This window comes from Siphateles boraxobius, unplaced genomic scaffold (assembly GCF_051911475.1).
Source record: "Siphateles boraxobius isolate OS27281-9 unplaced genomic scaffold, OSU_SipBor_1 137, whole genome shotgun sequence".
Lineage (NCBI taxonomy): Eukaryota > Metazoa > Chordata > Actinopteri > Cypriniformes > Leuciscidae > Siphateles > Siphateles boraxobius.
Genome location: NW_027508741.1, coordinates 2,272,452 through 2,290,000, shown reverse-complemented (window position 1 = coordinate 2,290,000; position 17,549 = coordinate 2,272,452). Strand labels below are relative to the sequence as shown.

The 17,549-nt window shown below is 43.6% G+C and overlaps 1 protein-coding gene across 2 annotated transcripts in view; it reads left to right on the top strand.

Annotated features, from left to right (window-relative positions):
- Positions 1–17,549, top strand: part of dennd4b (DENN/MADD domain containing 4B) — a 70,285-nt gene that overhangs the window by 21,621 nt on the left and 31,115 nt on the right. For both annotated transcript variants that reach the window (XM_077229978.1, XM_077229979.1), the window contains 8 exons: positions 692–758; positions 7,272–7,330; positions 7,423–7,567; positions 8,256–8,431; positions 9,923–10,023; positions 10,101–10,316; positions 14,927–15,072; positions 15,434–15,567. In XM_077229978.1, coding sequence (XP_077086093.1) covers positions 692–758; positions 7,272–7,330; positions 7,423–7,567; positions 8,256–8,431; positions 9,923–10,023; positions 10,101–10,316; positions 14,927–15,072; positions 15,434–15,567 — 1,044 coding nt within the window. The remainder of the gene's footprint in view (positions 1–691; positions 759–7,271; positions 7,331–7,422; positions 7,568–8,255; positions 8,432–9,922; positions 10,024–10,100; positions 10,317–14,926; positions 15,073–15,433; positions 15,568–17,549) is intronic.

Sequence of the window (17,549 nt, the reverse complement as noted above, 5' to 3'; positions counted from 1 at the left end):
AGATCATAATTGAATTACATAGAAAGCAAGTAAAGAGCTCTTCTCTTATAATCACTGAAGCTGTCGGTCAGTTCAGTGTGATACTATAGAAGAACAATGGCACATTTAAGAAGAGTGCATGTTAATAAAAGTTCATTTTATCTGCATCTCAACTCAAGCTCAATGCTTTTTGGTCAAATGTGCATTTTCGAGAAGTAAATATGTAATATTATATCTGTGAAACGATTAATGTCAATCGCATCCAAAATAAAAGTTTGTTTACATAATATATGTGTGTGTACTGTGTATAATTATTTGTATATATAAATACTCACACATCCATGTGTATATTTTTAAGAAATATGTCCATGTATATTCTATATATATATTTATATATAATCTATATTATATATAAATATTATATATATATATATATATAAATAACAAATTTTTTCTTAAATATATACATGTATGTGTGTGTATTTATACATACAAAATCACACATATATTATGTAACACAAACTTTTATTTTGGATGCAATTAATCGATTCACATCCCGACTGCACTTTTTTTAATGCAATATTTTAAAGGTTATGCTAGTTGTATCGTGCTGTTCACTATACATATTGTTTCATGTTATGCATGTTAATTTGTGATTCCAGAAGGTTTCTTTCCCTTTGTTTGACCATGTTGATCTGATGTGTGTCTCTAGGCACATTTCAAGCTTCATGCACAACGTCCCGTTCCCGTCGGCTCAGCGTCCTCGGATCCTGGTGCAGGTGAGCTGACAGCTCGTGTGTGTGTGTGTGTGTGTTTCAGCATGAGCTCGACGTGTGTCATTAAACCCTGACGCTTCCCTCGCAGGCGCCGGCGCGGTAAAGACCGGCACGCTGGGGCACGTGGGTAACGGGGGGGTGATGAAGCTCATCATCATCATCCTCCTCACTGACTGTACCGTAGAGATCCTCAGCTGATCGCTTCAGTCCCAATCAGTAGTCTTGTGTTTGATATCAAACTGATTGAGGGATTAATTGATTGATTAATGGGAGGGATGTGACGAGATCTCACGAGACTAAAATGTGACGAGATTTCTCGTTGAGTGAAAAGTCGCCATAACGGAGCCTGAGGGTGAAATTAGCATAGAGTATGCCACCGCTACATTCACATTACATTACCTCTACTATCGTTTTGAGTTTTTTATACAAATAAAAAGCATTGTAAGCGTGCTCGTCCAGCGCGAGCTGCAGTCGCACACAGTTCACTTTCACTGATCGCGAGGATGATTCGTTGCACAACAGAGCCTAAACGTCTGACACATGTCTTATCTTGTAGAATGCGCTCAGCACCGTCGCTCCTTAAGCTAGTGTTATACTTTCCGTGTCCGTGAGTGCGCGAGGGTCCGCATGATGTAAAAATCGTCATCGGAGGGTGTGCACGGAGGCTCCTTGTGCCTCCCATTTTTTTGTGACTATAGGTTAAAACCGCAAAAGTGCTGGAAAAAGCCGATCTACTGCGCATGCGTGGAACGCGTTCACCGAGCGGACCTCAGCAGACAGTTTAAATACAAGTAGTCCGCTCCGTGCTGTCCGCAGCTGTCCATGTGCGCGTCCAAACTGGAGTATAACCGAGCCTTTATACACAGAGTACGCACGATCGCGAAAGTGAAACGAGAGCTCCCTGATGCGCGCAAATTAGACGGCATACAATTCGGGGCTCCAGACTGCAACTAATTGCCCGCATTTTGCGACCATTTTCCTGCCGGTGCGACCAAATATTTATTTTGGTAGTGCTAGCGCGTCCACAACGTGGCAGAGCAGTGAATGCAAACAAAATGAAAGCGGAACGAAAATGTGCTGCTCATTTATGCTTCACGGACCGTTTATTAGTTCGGGCCAATAGACAGCGCAGCGCCCTGAACTCGCCAGCCGCGGCCGATCTCGATCACGCGACACTGTGACTAGCAGATCCAGGTGCTGGAGATCCAGTGAAGAAATACATTGCATTCACCTCAGAATTAATGATCCAGTGAGAAACACTCTGATTCGGCCCAGAGTTCTGTTATAAACCATAGATATCAGAGCAGGATTCAAGGCGAAGACTATAGAATTACCCAAGATGCATCACTCGTATCGTTTTGAATTGGGGAAAAGTGCAACTTTAAAGGGACTTTGATCAAGGCTTCTCGCGCGCGGTTATAAGATAAAGATGTGCTCTTTTGGTTTTGTGATAACTGATAACTAATGTGGTCACTCACAGAATCAGACACTATTGCTATTTATATAGCGCATTTCCCGTTCTGAATTATAATATTATTTGGTTCGTTGGTCAGATTGTTTTTAGACCTCAAGCTAAAACACCCTTAGGATGGACAGTAGTTGTGGCTTTGGTCTCTGTTTGCACTTGAATATTGAGAGCGTACTTTGATTATGGCTGCACTTATTGTTTGCTCTTAATAAGACTTAGAAAAAACTGTTATTTTTGTTATTTATACAGTTTTTATTTCTATGTTCAAGTTCTGGAAGCTCGTTAATGTACAGTAAAGTTTGAAGAGACTTGAGTTTGTGGCCAAACCTTTTACAGTGCTTGTATATTTTTGTCAATTTTCAATTTCAGTTTATTTATAAAGCACAAATAAACACAACTTCCGTTGACCAAAGTGCTGTACAAAGAAAAAATAACAAATAAAAACAACAACAGGACAGTTGCTTCAACATTCAATTTGCATACGACAGATCAAATAAAAATGTCTTTAACCCCTTTGAAGATGCACAGGGTTGGTGCAGCTCTGATTTCTAAAGGGAGTCTAGGTGCGGCACTAGAGAAATCCCCGTCTCCTCTAGTCTTCAGTTTTGCTCTTGGAACCACCAGAAGGCCTAGGTTCGCAGACCTAAGAGCTCTTGATGGTTGATGAACAGTCAATAGGTCTGTGAGGTATGATGGAGCCATCCCATTTAATGACTTAAAAACTAATAAAAAAACTTTAAAAGTGATTTTATGTCGCACTGGCAGCCAGTGAAGTGACTTAAGGACAGGAGTTATATGATCTCGTTTCCGAGTTCCTGTCAGAACTCTATTTGAAGGAGGTTGATGGATGATTCACTGATCCCCACATAGAGCGAATTACAATAGTCCAGCCTTGTAGAGATAAAAGCATGTATAACTTTTTCAAAGTTAGAGACAGAGAGTATAGACTTAATTTTTACCAGGGTTCATAGCTGTCTTTCAATGCATTTGATAATTCATACTCATGAAGTAGAACTGAAATGACATTCATTACAAGATTATTAGTTAAACATTTCAAAATGCACCTGCAGACTATTTTTCCAGTCATGAATTTTGTCATTGAGGATTTCTATAAATTATTGTGCAAAGGTCTCGTCTTGTTCTCGTGAGATAAGTGTCTCGTCACACCCCTAATTAATGATCTGGTGCTGGGGGGAAATCAAAGCATGAGGTGGAAGCAGAAATCAATGTGAAATGAACTCAGAAGTGTGTGTGTGTGTGCGAGTGAGTGAGTGTTTGTGTGAGAGTGTGTGAGCGAGTGAGTGAGTGAGCGAGCGAGCAAGTGAGCTAGTGAGTGAGTGAGTGAGTGAGTGAGCGAGCTAGTGGGTGAGGGAGCGAGTGAGCGAGCGAGTGAGCAAGTGTGTGAGTGAGCGAGTGTGTCAACGAGTGTGTGAGTGAGTGTGTGTGAGAGAGTGAGTGTGTGAGTGAGCGAGCGTGTGAGTGAGTGAGTGAGTGAGTGAGTGAGTGAGCGAGTGAGTGAGTGAGCGAGTGAGTGAGTGAGCGAGTGAGTGAGTGAGCGAGCGAGTGAGTGAGCGAGCTAGTGGGTGAGGGAGCGAGTGAGTGTGTGAGTGAGCGAGCGTGTGAGTGAGCGAGTGTGTCAACGAGTGTGTGAGTGAGTGAGTGAGCGAGTGAGTGAGCGAGTGAGTGAGCGAGTGAGTGAGCGTGTGAGTGAGCGAGCGAGTGAGTGAGCGAGCTAGTGGGTGAGAGAGCGAGTGAGCGAGCGAGTGAGCAAGTGTGTGAGTGAGCGAGTGTGTCAACGAGTGTGTGAGTGAGTGTGTGAGAGAGTGAGTGTGTGAGTGAGCGAGCGTGTGAGTGAGTGAGTGAGAGAGTGAGCGAGTGAGCGAGCGTGTGTGCGTGAGTGAGTGAGCGAGTGTGTCAGTGAGCGAGTGTGTCAGTGAGCGAGTGTGTGAGTGAGAGAGTGAGTATGTGAGTGAGCAAGCGTGTAAGTGAGTGAGAGAGTGAGCGTGTGTGTGAGTGAGAGAGTGTGTGAGTGAGTGTGTGAGTGAGTGTGTGAGTGAGAGAGTGTGTGAGTGAGTGTGTGAGTGAGTGTGTGAGTGAGTGTGTGAGTGAGTGTGTGAGTGAGAGAGTGAGCGAGTGAGCGAGCGTGTGTGCGTGAGTGAGTGAGCGAGTGTGTCAGTGAGCGAGTGTGTCAGTGAGCGAGTGTGTGAGTGAGAGAGTGAGTATGTGAGTGAGCAAGCGTGTAAGTGAGTGAGAGAGTGAGCGTGTGTGTGAGTGAGAGAGTGTGTGAGTGAGTGTGTGAGTGAGTGTGTGAGTGAGAGAGTGTGTGAGTGAGTGTGTGAGTGAGTGTGTGAGTGAGTGTGTGAGTGAGTGTGTGAGTGAGTGAGTGAGTGAGTGAGAGAGTGAGTGAGTGAGTGAGTGAGTGAGTGAGTGAGTGAGTGAGTGAGTGAGTGAGTGAGTGAGTGAGTGAGTGAGTGAGTGAGTGAGTGAGTGAGTGAGTGAGTGAGTGAGTGAGTGAGTGAGTGAGTGAGTGAGTGAGTGAGTGAGTCAGTGAGTGAGTGAGTCAGTGAGTGTGTGAGTGAGAGAGCGAGTGTGAGTTAGTGAGCGAGTGTGTGAGTGAGTAAGCGAGTGTGTGAGTAAGCGAGTGTGTGAGTAAGCGAGTGTGTGAGTAAGCGAGTGTGTGAGTAAGCGAGTGTGTGAGTAAGCGAGCGTGTGTGCGTGAGTGAGTGAGTGAGCGAGCGAGTGAGCGAGTGTGTCAGTGAGCGAGTGTGTGAGTGAGAGAGTGAGTATGTGAGTGAGCAAGCGTGTAAGTGAGTGAGAGAGTGAGCGTGTGTGTGAGTGAGAGAGTGTGTGAGTGAGTGTGTGAGTGAGAGAGTGTGTGAGTGAGTGTGTGAGTGAGTGAGTGAGTGAGAGAGTGAGTCAGTGAGTGTGTGAGTGAGTGAGTGAGTGAGTGAGTGAGTGAGAGAGTGTGTGAGTGAGAGAGCGAGTGTGAGAGTTAGTGAGCGAGTGTGTGAGTGAGTAAGCGAGTGTGTGAGTGAGTAAGCGAGTGTGTGAGTAAGCGAGTGTGTGAGTAAGCGAGTGTGTGAGTAAGCGAGTGTGTGAGTAAGCGAGTGTGTGAGTAAGCGAGTGTGTGAGTAAGCGAGTGTGTGAGTGAGCGAGCGAGTGAGTGAGCGAGCGAGTGAGCGAGTGTGTCAGTGAGCGAGTGTGTCAGTGAGCGAGTGTGTCAGTGAGCGAGTGGGTGAGTGAGAGAGTGAGAGAGTGAGAGAGTGAGAGAGTGAGTGAGCGAGTGAGCGAGTGTGTGAGTGAGTAAGCGAGTGTGTGAGTGAGTAAGCGAGTGTGTGAGTGAGTAAGCGAGTGTGTGAGTGAGCGAGTGTGTCAGTGAGCGAGTGTGTCAGTGAGCGAGTGTGTGAGTGAGAGAGTGAGTATGTGAGTGAGCAAGCGTGTGTGTGAGCGAGTGTGTGAGCGAGTGTGTGAGTGAGTGTGTGAGTGAGTGTGTGAGTGAGTGAGCGAGTGTGAGTGAGTGAGCGAGTGTGTGAGTGAGTGAGCGAGCGAGTGTGTAAGCGTGTGTGTGAGTGAGTGAGCGAGTGAGTGAGTGAGTCAGAGTGAGTGAGTGAGGGAGTGAGAGAGTGAGTGAGTGGGTGAGTGAGAGAGTGAGAGAGTGAGAGAGTGAGAGAGTGAGAGAGTGAGTGAGCGAGTGAGCGAGTGTGTGAGTGAGTAAGCGAGTGTGTGAGTGAGTAAGCGAGTGTGTGAGTGAGTAAGCGAGTGTGTGAGTGAGTAAGCGAGTGTGTGAGAGAGTGAGTGAGAGAGAGAGTGAGTGAGTGAGCGAGCGTGTTTGCGTGTTTGCGTGTGTGAGTGAGTGAGTGAGCGAGTGTGTGAGTGAGTAAGCGAGTGTGTGAGTGAGTAAGCGAGTGTGTGAGAGAGTGAGTGAGCGAGCGTGTTTGCGTGTGAGCGAGCGTGTTTGCATGTGAGAGTGAGTGAGTGAGTGAGTGAGTGTGTGAGTGAGTGAGTGAGTAAGCGAGTGTGTGAGTGAGTAAGCGAGTGTGTGAGAGAGTGAGTGAGCGAGCGTGTTTGCGTGTGAGCGAGCGTGTTTGCATGTGAGAGTGAGTGAGTGAGTGAGTGAGTGAGTGAGTGAGTGAGTGAGTGAGTGAGTGTGTGAGTGAGTGTGTGAGCGAGTGTGTGAGCGAGTGTGTGAGCGAGTGTGTGAGCGAGTGTGTGAGCGAGTGTGTGAGCGAGTGTGTGAGCGAGTGTGTGAGCGAGTGTGTGAGCGAGTGTGTGAGCGAGTGTGTGAGCGAGTGTGTGAGCGAGTGTGTGAGCGAGTGTGTGAGCGAGTGTGTGAGCGAGTGTATGAGTGAGCGAGTGAGTGAGCGAGTGTGTGAGCGTGTGAGTGAGTGAGCATGTGAGTGAGTGAGCGAGTGAGGGAGCGAGTGAGTGAGCGAGTGTGTGAGCGAGTGTGTGAGCGAGTGTGTGAGCGAGTGAGTGAGTGAGTGAGTGAGTGAGCGAGCGAGTGAGTGAGCGAGTGTGTGAGTGTGTGAGTGAGTGAGCGAGTGTGTGAGCGAGTGAGTGAGTGAGCGAGTGTGTGAGCGTGTGAGTGAGTGTGAGCGTGTGAGTGAGTGAGCGAGCGAGCGTGTGAGCGAGTGAGTGAGCGAGTGAGTGAGCGAGTGAGTGAGCGAGTGAGTGAGCGAGTGAGTGAGCGAGTGAGTGAGCGAGTGAGTGAGCGAGTGAGTGAGCGAGCGAGTGTGTGAGCGTGTGAGTGAGTGTGAGCGTGTGAGTGAGTGAGCGAGCGAGCGTGTGAGCGAGTGAGTGAGCGAGTGAGTGAGCGAGTGAGTGAGCGAGTGAGTGAGCGAGTGAGTGAGCGAGTGAGCGAGTGAGTGAGCGAGCGTGTGAGTGAATGAGCGTGTGAGTGAATGAGTGAGTGAGCGAGCGTGTGAGTGAGCGAGCGTGTGAGTGAGCGAGCGTGTGAGTGAGCGAGCGTGTGAGTGAATGAGCGTGTGAGTGAATGAGTGAGTGAGCGAGCGAGCCAGTGTGTATTAATGTGTGTTGTGTGTCCTCAGCTCTCTCCGTATGATAACCTCCTGCTCTGTCAACCGGTCTCGTCTCCGCTGCCGCTCAGGTCAGACACACACACTCTCCCTGCATGAGTCTGATTGGCTGTTGCGTCTCGGCTCTGATGTTCTGATTGGCTGCTGTGTTTCCCGCTCTCAGTGGGGCTAGTTTCGTGAAGCTGCTGCAGAATCTGGGTCCCGAGAACGCCTGTACACTTCTGCTGGCCGTCCTGACCGAACACAAGCTGCTCCTGCACTCGCTGAGACCCGATGTCCTGACGTCCGTCAGCGAGGCACTGGTGTCGGTGAGTGTGTGAGTGTGTGTGTGTGTGTGAGAATACAAGCTGCTCCTGCATAATATTTTATTCTGTCGGAATAAAATAATAAAAAAGGTAATTGCGAGGTTTTGGCTCACAATTCACCCTTCGCACGGAGTTTGATTGACAGGTGATCTGACCAATCATAATCCGCCATTTATGTCCGACAAAGCAGTCAGGAGAGTTAGTAGATTAACACTGTGGACTTGAACTTGAAAAACGGTGTACTGACGTCTTTCCACGGTTGAAACAACATTCCCTCTGATGTTTATTTGATGCTATAAATGAACTGGAAGGAAGAGATGATCGGTTCTCGAGCAGCTTTAACTCTACAGAGATCTGTCACCACACATTAAAGAGCATCAAAACGGTATTTATTATTGTTTAATTTTTTTTCAATGGCCAAATTTAAAAATTGAGACCTTTTTTCAAAACAAGTAACCTGGTCTGTGTCCTCTTTGCTCCGCGATGTATTTTTCACTGCGTTAACGTGGAAGAGGCGTAGCTTGTCGGCATAGCAACAGTAACTAAAGGGGGCGGGTCTTTGCGAACAGTCAATTGCAAGAATAAACGTCTGAATTATGAGATTAAAAGTCGCAATTGCCTTTATAATGGCGTGTCAGAAAGAAACATTCTTCCATAGATGTTCTGACTGTGTGTGTGTGTGCTCTGCCAGGTGTCGTTCCCCCTGCGCTGGTTCTGCCCGTATATCCCGTTGTGCCCGCTGAGGATGGCAGATGTGCTGTGTGCCCCCATGCCCTTCATCGTGGGCGTTCACTCCAGCTACTTCGACCTCTACGACCCCCCGTCTGACGTGGTGTGTGTGGACCTCGACACCAACACCATCTTCCAGTGAGTGTATATACGGGATTATGCCGTGCAGTGCTGTATATTTATGGTTGATGCATTAATATAGAATGAGGACATAATCAATAATGAATTAATGTAATGCATTTAATATAGAATCAAGACAGAATCAATATAGAATTAATATAATGCATTAATATAGAATGAAGACATAGAATCAATATAGATTTCATATAATGCATTAATATAGAATTAAGACAGAATCAATTTAAAAAAGACAGAATCAACATAGAATTCATATAATGCATTAATATGAAGTCAAGACATAGAATCAATATAGAATTCATATTATGCATTAATATAGGTTGAAGACATAATCGATATAGAATTAATATTATGCATTAATATAGAATGAAGAAATAGAATCAATATAGATTAAATATAATGCATTAATATAGAACGAAGACAGAATCAATATAGAATTTGAATGCATTAATACAGAACGAAGACAGAATCAATATAGAATTAATGTAATGCATTAATATAGAATGAAGACATAGAATCAATATTGAATTAATATAATGCATTAATATAGAATGAAGACATAGAATCAATTTTAAAAAGACAGATTCAACATAGAATTCATATAATGCATTAATATGAAGTCAAGACAGAATCAATATAGAATTCATATAATGCATTAATATAGATTGAAGAGATAGAATCAACATATAATTCATATAATGCATTAATATAGAATAAAGACATAATCGATATAGAATTAATATAATACATTTATATAGAATGAAGAAATAGAATCAATATAGAATTAATATAATGCATTAATATGAAGTCAAGGCATAGAATCAATATAGAATTCATATAATGCATTAATATAGATTGAAGAGATAGAACCAACATAGAATTAATATAATGCATTAATATAGAATAAAGACATAATCGATGTAGAATTAATATAATGCATGAATGTAGAATGAAGACAGAATCCATATAGAATTAATGTAATGCATTAATATAGAATGAAGACAATCAATATAGAATTAAAATAATGGATTAATATAGGATCAATTTGATATTGACTTGATATACATACACTACCGTTCAAAAGTGTCATCAAAGATGCATTAAACTGATAAAAAATGAATAAAGACAATTATAATGTAACAAAAGATTCTGGTTCATGTTCTTTTGAATTTTCTATTCATCAAAGAATCCTGAGAAAGAAAATGCATCACATGTTTTCAACATTGATAATAATCATAAATGTTTCTTGAGCATCAAATCATCATATTATAGTGATTTCTGAAGGATCATGTGACACTGAAGACTGGAGTAATGATGCTGAAAATTCAGCTTTGATCACAGGAATAAATTACACTTTACTATATATTCACATAGAAAACAGATGTTTTACATTATAATAATATTTCACTGTTTTACTGTATTTCTGATCAAATAAATGCAGCCGAAGAGAAGTTTTACTCTGTAAATAATAATGTGCTGAACTTCCTCCAGGTCTGAAGATAAGAAGCCTCTATCCTGGAGGTCTTTGCCCAGGAAACATGGGAAAATCCTGCTGAACTCTCTGACCAACCTGAACAAAACTCTGGAGAAGAGTGAGTGAGCGCCTGACATGCTTACAGATGATGTAATTTCCTGTTGACACGTGTGTGTTTGTCTCGTCCTCCATCAGTCTACACGCCGGGTCAGGAGGAGGCCACGCTGGAGTTCCTGCTCACGGATTATGATCTGATCTACGGGCGTCAGAAGCAGCTGGAGCTGGAGATCCAGGAGGCGTTCCTGCGCTTCATGAGCGGTTTACTGCGCGGCTACCGCTCATTCCTTCTGCCCATCACACAGGCTCCGTCAGACCGGACCACAGACTGCAGCTCCCTCTTCAACCTGCAGGGTGCGCTATACCTTCACACGCAACATTAATCATAGTTTAAAGGGATAGTTCATCCAAAAATGAAAAAATTATCCCATGATTACCCTGAAGTAATCCTAGGTGTATATGACATTCTTATTTCAGACGAACAGTTATATTAACAAATTTCCTCTTCCAAGCTTTATAATGGCAGTGAATGGATGTTTTATGTTTTGAAGTCCATAAAAGTGCATCCATCCTTCATAAAAGTGCATCTATACATCATAAAAGTGCATCTATCATCATAATATTTCATCAAATATCATCAAATTTTCGGTTCGCGTACCTACCCAAAGTGATAAGATAAAATAAAATTCTGCATCAAAATTTATAGACAAGACAAGTAGTTTGTTTAGGCATGGTTTGTAAGGAATTACAAACCTGCGCACATATATTCAAACGCACATAACTATAGAATCAATTCTTAATGCGCATGTGAACGCCATCAGCGTCTATCACAGGTTCACGTTTAAAGTCTGTTTAGAGAGAACGGTGTCGTCTTAGCGGCCCCTAATTTAATAACAAATGATCATTTAGACGGAAGTGAATCAATCAAAACTAACTTTAGCTGGAAAAAACATTTTTCAAGAACCACTATAAAACCAAACCAATCTCTGTTACATTAAATTATATGTTTATCTCTGTAAAGCTGCTTTGAAACAATCTACATTGTTAAAAGCGCTATATAAATGAGGCTGACTTGACTTGACTTGATAAAAGTGCATCTATCCATCATAAAAGTGCATCCGTCCATCATAAAAGTGCATCCGTCCATCATAAAAGTGCATCTGTCCATCATAAAAGTGCATCTGTCCATCATAAAAGTGCATCTATCCATGATAAAAGTGCATCCATCCATCATAAAAGTGCATCTGTCCATGATAAAAGTGCATCTGTCCATGATAAAAGTGCATCTGTCCATCATAAAAGTGCATCTATCCATCATAAAAGTGCATCCGTCCATCATAAAAGTGCATCTGTCCATCATAAAAGTGCATCTGTCCATCATAAAAGTGCATCTGTCCATCATAAAAGTGCATCTATCCATCATAAAAGTGCATCCGTCCATCATAAAAGTGCATCTGTCCATGATAAAAGTGCATCTGTCCATCATAAAAGTGCATCTATCCATCATAAAAGTGCATCCGTCCATCATAAAAGTGCATCTGTCCATGATAAAAGTGCATCTGTCCATGATAAAAGTGCATCTGTCCATCATAAAAGTGCATCTGTCCATCATAAAAGTGCATCTATCCATCATAAAAGTGCATCTGTCCATCATAAAAGTGCATCCGTCCATCATAAAAGTGCATCAATCCATGATAAAAGTGCATCTGTCCATCATAAAAGTGCATCTGTCCATCATAAAAGTGCATCTATCCATCATAAAAGTGCATCTGTCCATCATAAAAGTGCATCCGTCCATCATAAAAGTGCATCCGTCCATCATAAAAGTGCATCCGTCCATCATAAAAGTGCATCTGTCCATCATAAAAGTGCATCCGTCCATCATAAAAGTGCATCCGTCCATCATAAAAGTGCATCCGTCCATCATAAAAGTGCATCTGTCCATCATAAAAGTGCATCCGTCCATCATAAAAGTGCATCCGTCCATCATAAAAGTGCATCTGTCCATCATAAAAGTGCCTCCGTCCATCATAAAAGTGCATCCATCCATCATAAAAGTGCATCTGTCCATCATAAAAGTGCATCTGTCCATCATAAAAGTGCATCTGTCCATCATAAAAGTGCATCTATCCATGATAAAAGTGCATCCGTCCATCATAAAAGTGCATCTGTCCATCATAAAAGTGCATCTGTCCATCATAAAAGTGCATCTGTCCATCATAAAAGTGCATCTGTCCATCATAAAAGTGCATCTATCCATGATAAAAGTGCATCCGTCCATTATAAAAGTGCATCAATCCATGATAAAAGTGCATCTGTCCATCATAAAAGTGCATCTATCCATCATAAAAGTGCATCCGTCCATCATAAAAGTGCATCTGTCCATCATAAAAGTGCATCTGTCCATCATAAAAGTGCATCTGTCCATCATAAAAGTGCATCTGTCCATCATAAAAGTGCATCTGTCCATCATAAAAGTGCATCCGTCCATCATAAAAGTGCATCTGTCCATCATAAAAGTGCATCTGTCCATCATAAAAGTGCATCCGTCCATCATAAAAGTGCATCTGTCCATCATAAAAGTGCATCTGTCCATCATAAAAGTGCATCTGTCCATCATAAAAGTGCATCTGTCCATCATAAAAGTGCAGCCTTAGTCAAACGGGTTGGCGCGTATGGTTGGGTTGCGGAGAGATTGTGAGATTGTGGTTAGGTCTCAGCAGCAACTGTTGGTTTATTTGTATAGGTTGTATAGTATTTACAGTCATTACGTTCCTGTATATATTGCGTGAATGACGGGTGGTTGGGCAGATATTGTGTTTTGTGGTAGGTGGTATGCCATACGGAACCGTTGCCACTGAAACTGCATATTAACGCACCAGTGGGGCTCGACAGCCTTAGTCAAACGGGTTGGCGCGTATGGTTGGGTTGCGGAGAGATTGTGAGATTGTGGTTAGGTCTCAGCAGCAAGAGGGAAGTAGAGGTCAGTAAGCTGGGCTGAGTTGAGTGGGGGACGGAGGGGGGTGACTCTGGGACGCCAGAGTCACTGTCGAGCCCTCTTGAGGTGTCGTGGGCTAGTCGACGAAACACTGAGGACAGAAGGTGCCCACTTGAAGACCCTAGAGATGTTCCCTACTCCGCTCAATCCAGAGGGTTGTTATGGGGGACCGCACTGTGGTTGCAGCCGTTGTGTGTGCTGACGCGCAATACACTGTATTAACACCAGACAGAAGATTCACGTCACTAGATGGAAAGAAGCGTAAATGGATGGAGAAGTATAGGTTACTGTAAAGCTACGTCTTAGTTGGTGATTATCTTGGCGAAAGCCGAGTACAAATCAGCATGAAGTTTTAACATCTACTCTCGTGTAATGGAAATCATCAATCCATAAGTGCATCTGTCCATCATAAAAGTGCATCAATCCATGATAAAAGTGCATCTATCCATCATAAAAGTGCATCTATCCATCATAAAAGTGCATCTATCCATCATAAAAGTGCATCTGTCCATCATAAAAGTGCATCCGTCCATCATAAAAGTGCATCCGTCCATCATAAAAGTGCATCTGTCCATCATAAAAGTGCATCTGTCCATCATAAAAGTGCATCTGTCCATCAAAAGTGCATCTGTCCATCATAAAAGTGCATCTGTCCATAATAAAAGTGCATCTGTCCCTCATAAAAGTGCATCTGTCCATCATAAAAGTGCATCTATGCATCATAAAAGTGCATCTGTCCATCATAAAAGTGCATCTATCCATCATAAAAGTGCATCAATCCATCATAAAAGTGCATCTGTCCATCATAAAAGTGCATCTGTCCATCATAAAAGTGCATCTGTCCATCATAAAAGTGCATCTATCCATCATAAAAGTGAATCTGTCCATCATAAAAGTGCATCTGTCCATCATAAAAGTGCATCTGTCCATCATAAAAGTGCATCTATCCATCATAAAAGTGCATCTATCCATCATAAAAGTGCATCAATCCATCATAAAAGTGCATCTGTCCATCATAAAAGTGCATCCGTCCATCATAAAAGTGCATCTGTCCATCATAAAAGTGCATCTATCCATCATAAAAGTGAATCTGTCCATCATAAAAGTGCATCTGTCCATCATAAAAGTGCATCCGTACATCATAAAAGTGCACCTGTCCATCATAAAAGTGCATCTGTCCATCATAAAAGTGCATCAATCCATGATAAAAGTGCATCCGTCCATCATAAAAGTGCATCAATCCATGATAAAAGTGCATCCGTCCATCATAAAAGTGCATCAATCCATGATAAAAGTGCATCTATCCATCATAAAAGTGCATCAATCCATGATAAGTGCATCTGTCCATCATAAAAGTGCATCTATCCATGATAAAAGTGCATCCGTCCATCATAAAAGTGCATCAATCCATGATAAAAGTGCATCTGTCCATCATAAAAGTGCATCTATCCATGATAAAAGTGCATCCGTCCATCATAAAAGTGCATCAATCCATGATAAAAGTGCATCTGTCCATCATAAAAGTGCATCTATCCATGATAAAAGTGCATCCGTCCATTATAAAAGTGCATCAATCCATGATAAAAGTGCATCTGTCCATCATAAAAGTGCATCTATCCATCATAAAAGTGCATCCGTCCATCATAAAAGTGCATCTGTCCATCATAAAAGTGCATCTGTCCATCATAAAAGTGCATCTGTCCATCATAAAAGTGCATCTATCCATGATAAAAGTGCATCCGTCCATCATAAAAGTGCATCAATCCATGATAAAAGTGCATCTGTCCATCATAAAAGTGCATCTATCCATCATAAAAGTGCTCCACAGGCTCAATAATATTGAACACACCTTTAGAAAGTAAAATGCATGAAAACACATGAAAAACAACCAGTTTCATGTAGAAATAATCTGCAAAAATGATAATGCATTTTAACCTGATGTGTATATATATAATGTACATTGCAGGTTTCCTGAAGTCTCGCGATCGCACGCAGCAGAAGTTTTACACTCAGCTCACGAGGACTCAGATGTTCACGCAGTTCATCGAGGAGTGTTCGTTCGTCAGCGACCGCCACGTCAGCCTTGAGTTCTTCGACGAGTGTGTGCAGAAGGTGTGTGTGACCCCAGCGGCCAATCAGATCCGGGCTTTAATTTAATATTCAAAAATATTATTGATCTCCTGCACTGACACCATTATATGAGAACTGAGCTGGACGATGACATTACGTTTTTCTCCAGAACGGCTATATATATATATTTATTCAACTAAATTAATAACTTTTCTTTTGATGTAAAAAATGAACCATCACTGAACTTACTTAATCTGCACTGTGACTCTATTTTCTTCTGGAAACAAACTTTGTTTGTTGCATTATTTTCCTGTTGTCTCTGTAAAGCTGCTTTGAAACACTGTGTGTTGTATAAAGCGCTGTATATTAAAGGAGACTTGAGTTTAATCTCTGTGTCCGTCAGGTTGATGTGGAGAAACCGGAGGACGTGCGTTTGATGGATCGGGACGAGTGTCTTAGCGGTGAACACACAGTGTTTATAATGCCTCCCGAGGAGCCGCAGGAGCCCGACGGATCCGAATGTCCCGCTCACTACAGGTGCGCTGATTATCACATGACCCGCTCACTACAGGTGCGCTGATTATCACATGACCCGCTCACTACAGGTGCGCTGATTATCACATGACTCGGTTCACTACAGGTGCGCTGATTATCACATGACTCGGTTCACTACAGGTGCGCTGATTATCACATGATCCGCTAACTACAGGTGCACTGATTATCACATGACCCGCTCACTACAGGTGCGCTGATTATCACATGACCCGCTCACTACATGTGCGCTGATTATCACATGACCCGCTCACTACAGGTGCGTTGATTATCACATGACCCGCTCACTACATGTGCGCTGATTATCACATGACCCGCTCACTACAGGTGCGCTGATTATCACATGACCCGCTCACTACATGTGCGCTGATTTATCACATGACCCGCTCACTACAGGTGCGCTGATTTATCACATGACCAGCTCACTACAGGTGCGCTGATTTATCACATGACCCGCTCACTACAGGTGCGCTGATTATCACATGAGCCGCTCACTACAGGTGCGCTGATTTATCACATGACCCGCTCACTACAGGTGCGCTGATTTATCACATGACCCGCTCACTACAGGTGCGCTGATTATCACATGACCCGCTCACTACAGGTGCGTTGATTATCACATGACCCGCTCACTACAGGTGCGTTGATTATCACATGACCCGCTCACTACAGGTGCGCTGATTATCACATGACCAGCTCACTACAGGTGCGCTGATTATCACATGACCAGCTCACTACAGGTTCGCTGATTATCACATGACCCGCTCACTACAGGTGCGCTGATTATCACATGACCCGCTCACTACAGGTGCGCTGATTATCAGATGACCCGCTCACTACAGGTGCGCTGATTATCACATGACCCGCTCACTACAGGTGCGCTGATTATCACATGACCCGCTCACTACAGGTTCGCTGATTATCACATGACCCGCTCACTACAGGTACAGGTGCGCTGATTATCACATGACTCGTTCACTACAGGTGCGCTGATTATCACATGACCCGCTCACCACAGGTGCGCTGATTATCACATGACCCGCTCACTACAGGTGCGCTGATTATCACATGACCCGCTCACTACAGGTGCGCTGATTATCACGACCCGCTCACTACATGTGCGCTGATTTATCACATGACCCGCTCACTACAGGTGCGCTGATTATCACATGACCCGCTCACTACATGTGCGCTGATTTATCACATGACCCGCTCACTACAGGTGCGCTGATTATCACATGATCCGCTCACTACAGGTGCGCTGATTATCACATGATCCGCTCACTACAGGTGCGCTGATTATCACATGACCCGCTCACTACATGTGCACTGATTTAACAGATGACTCGTTCACTACAGGTTCGCTTATTATCACATGACTCGCTCACTACAGGTGCGCTGATTATCACATGACCCGCTCACTACAGGTGCGCTGATTATCACATGACCCGCTCACTACAGGTGCGCTGATTATCACATGACCCGCTCACTACAGGTGCGCTGATTATCACATGACCCGCACACTACAGGTGCGCTGATTATCACATGACTCGTTCACTACAGGTGCGCTGATTATCACATGACCCGCTCACTACAGGTGCGCTTTTTATCACATGACCCGCTCACTACAGGTGCGCTGATTATCACATGACTCGGTTCACTACAGGTGCGCTGATTATCACATGATCCGCTCACTACAGGTGCGCTGATTATCACATGACCCGCTCACTACAGGTTCGCTGATTATCACATGATCCGCTCACTACAGGTGCGCTGATTATCACATGATCCGCTCACTACAGGTGCGCTGATTATCACATGATCCGCTCACTACAGGTGCGCTGATTATCACATGATCCGCTCACTACAGGTGCGCTGATTATCACATGACCCGCTCACTACAGGTGCGCTGATTATCACATGACCCGCTCACTACATGTGCGCTGATTTATCACATGACCCGCTCA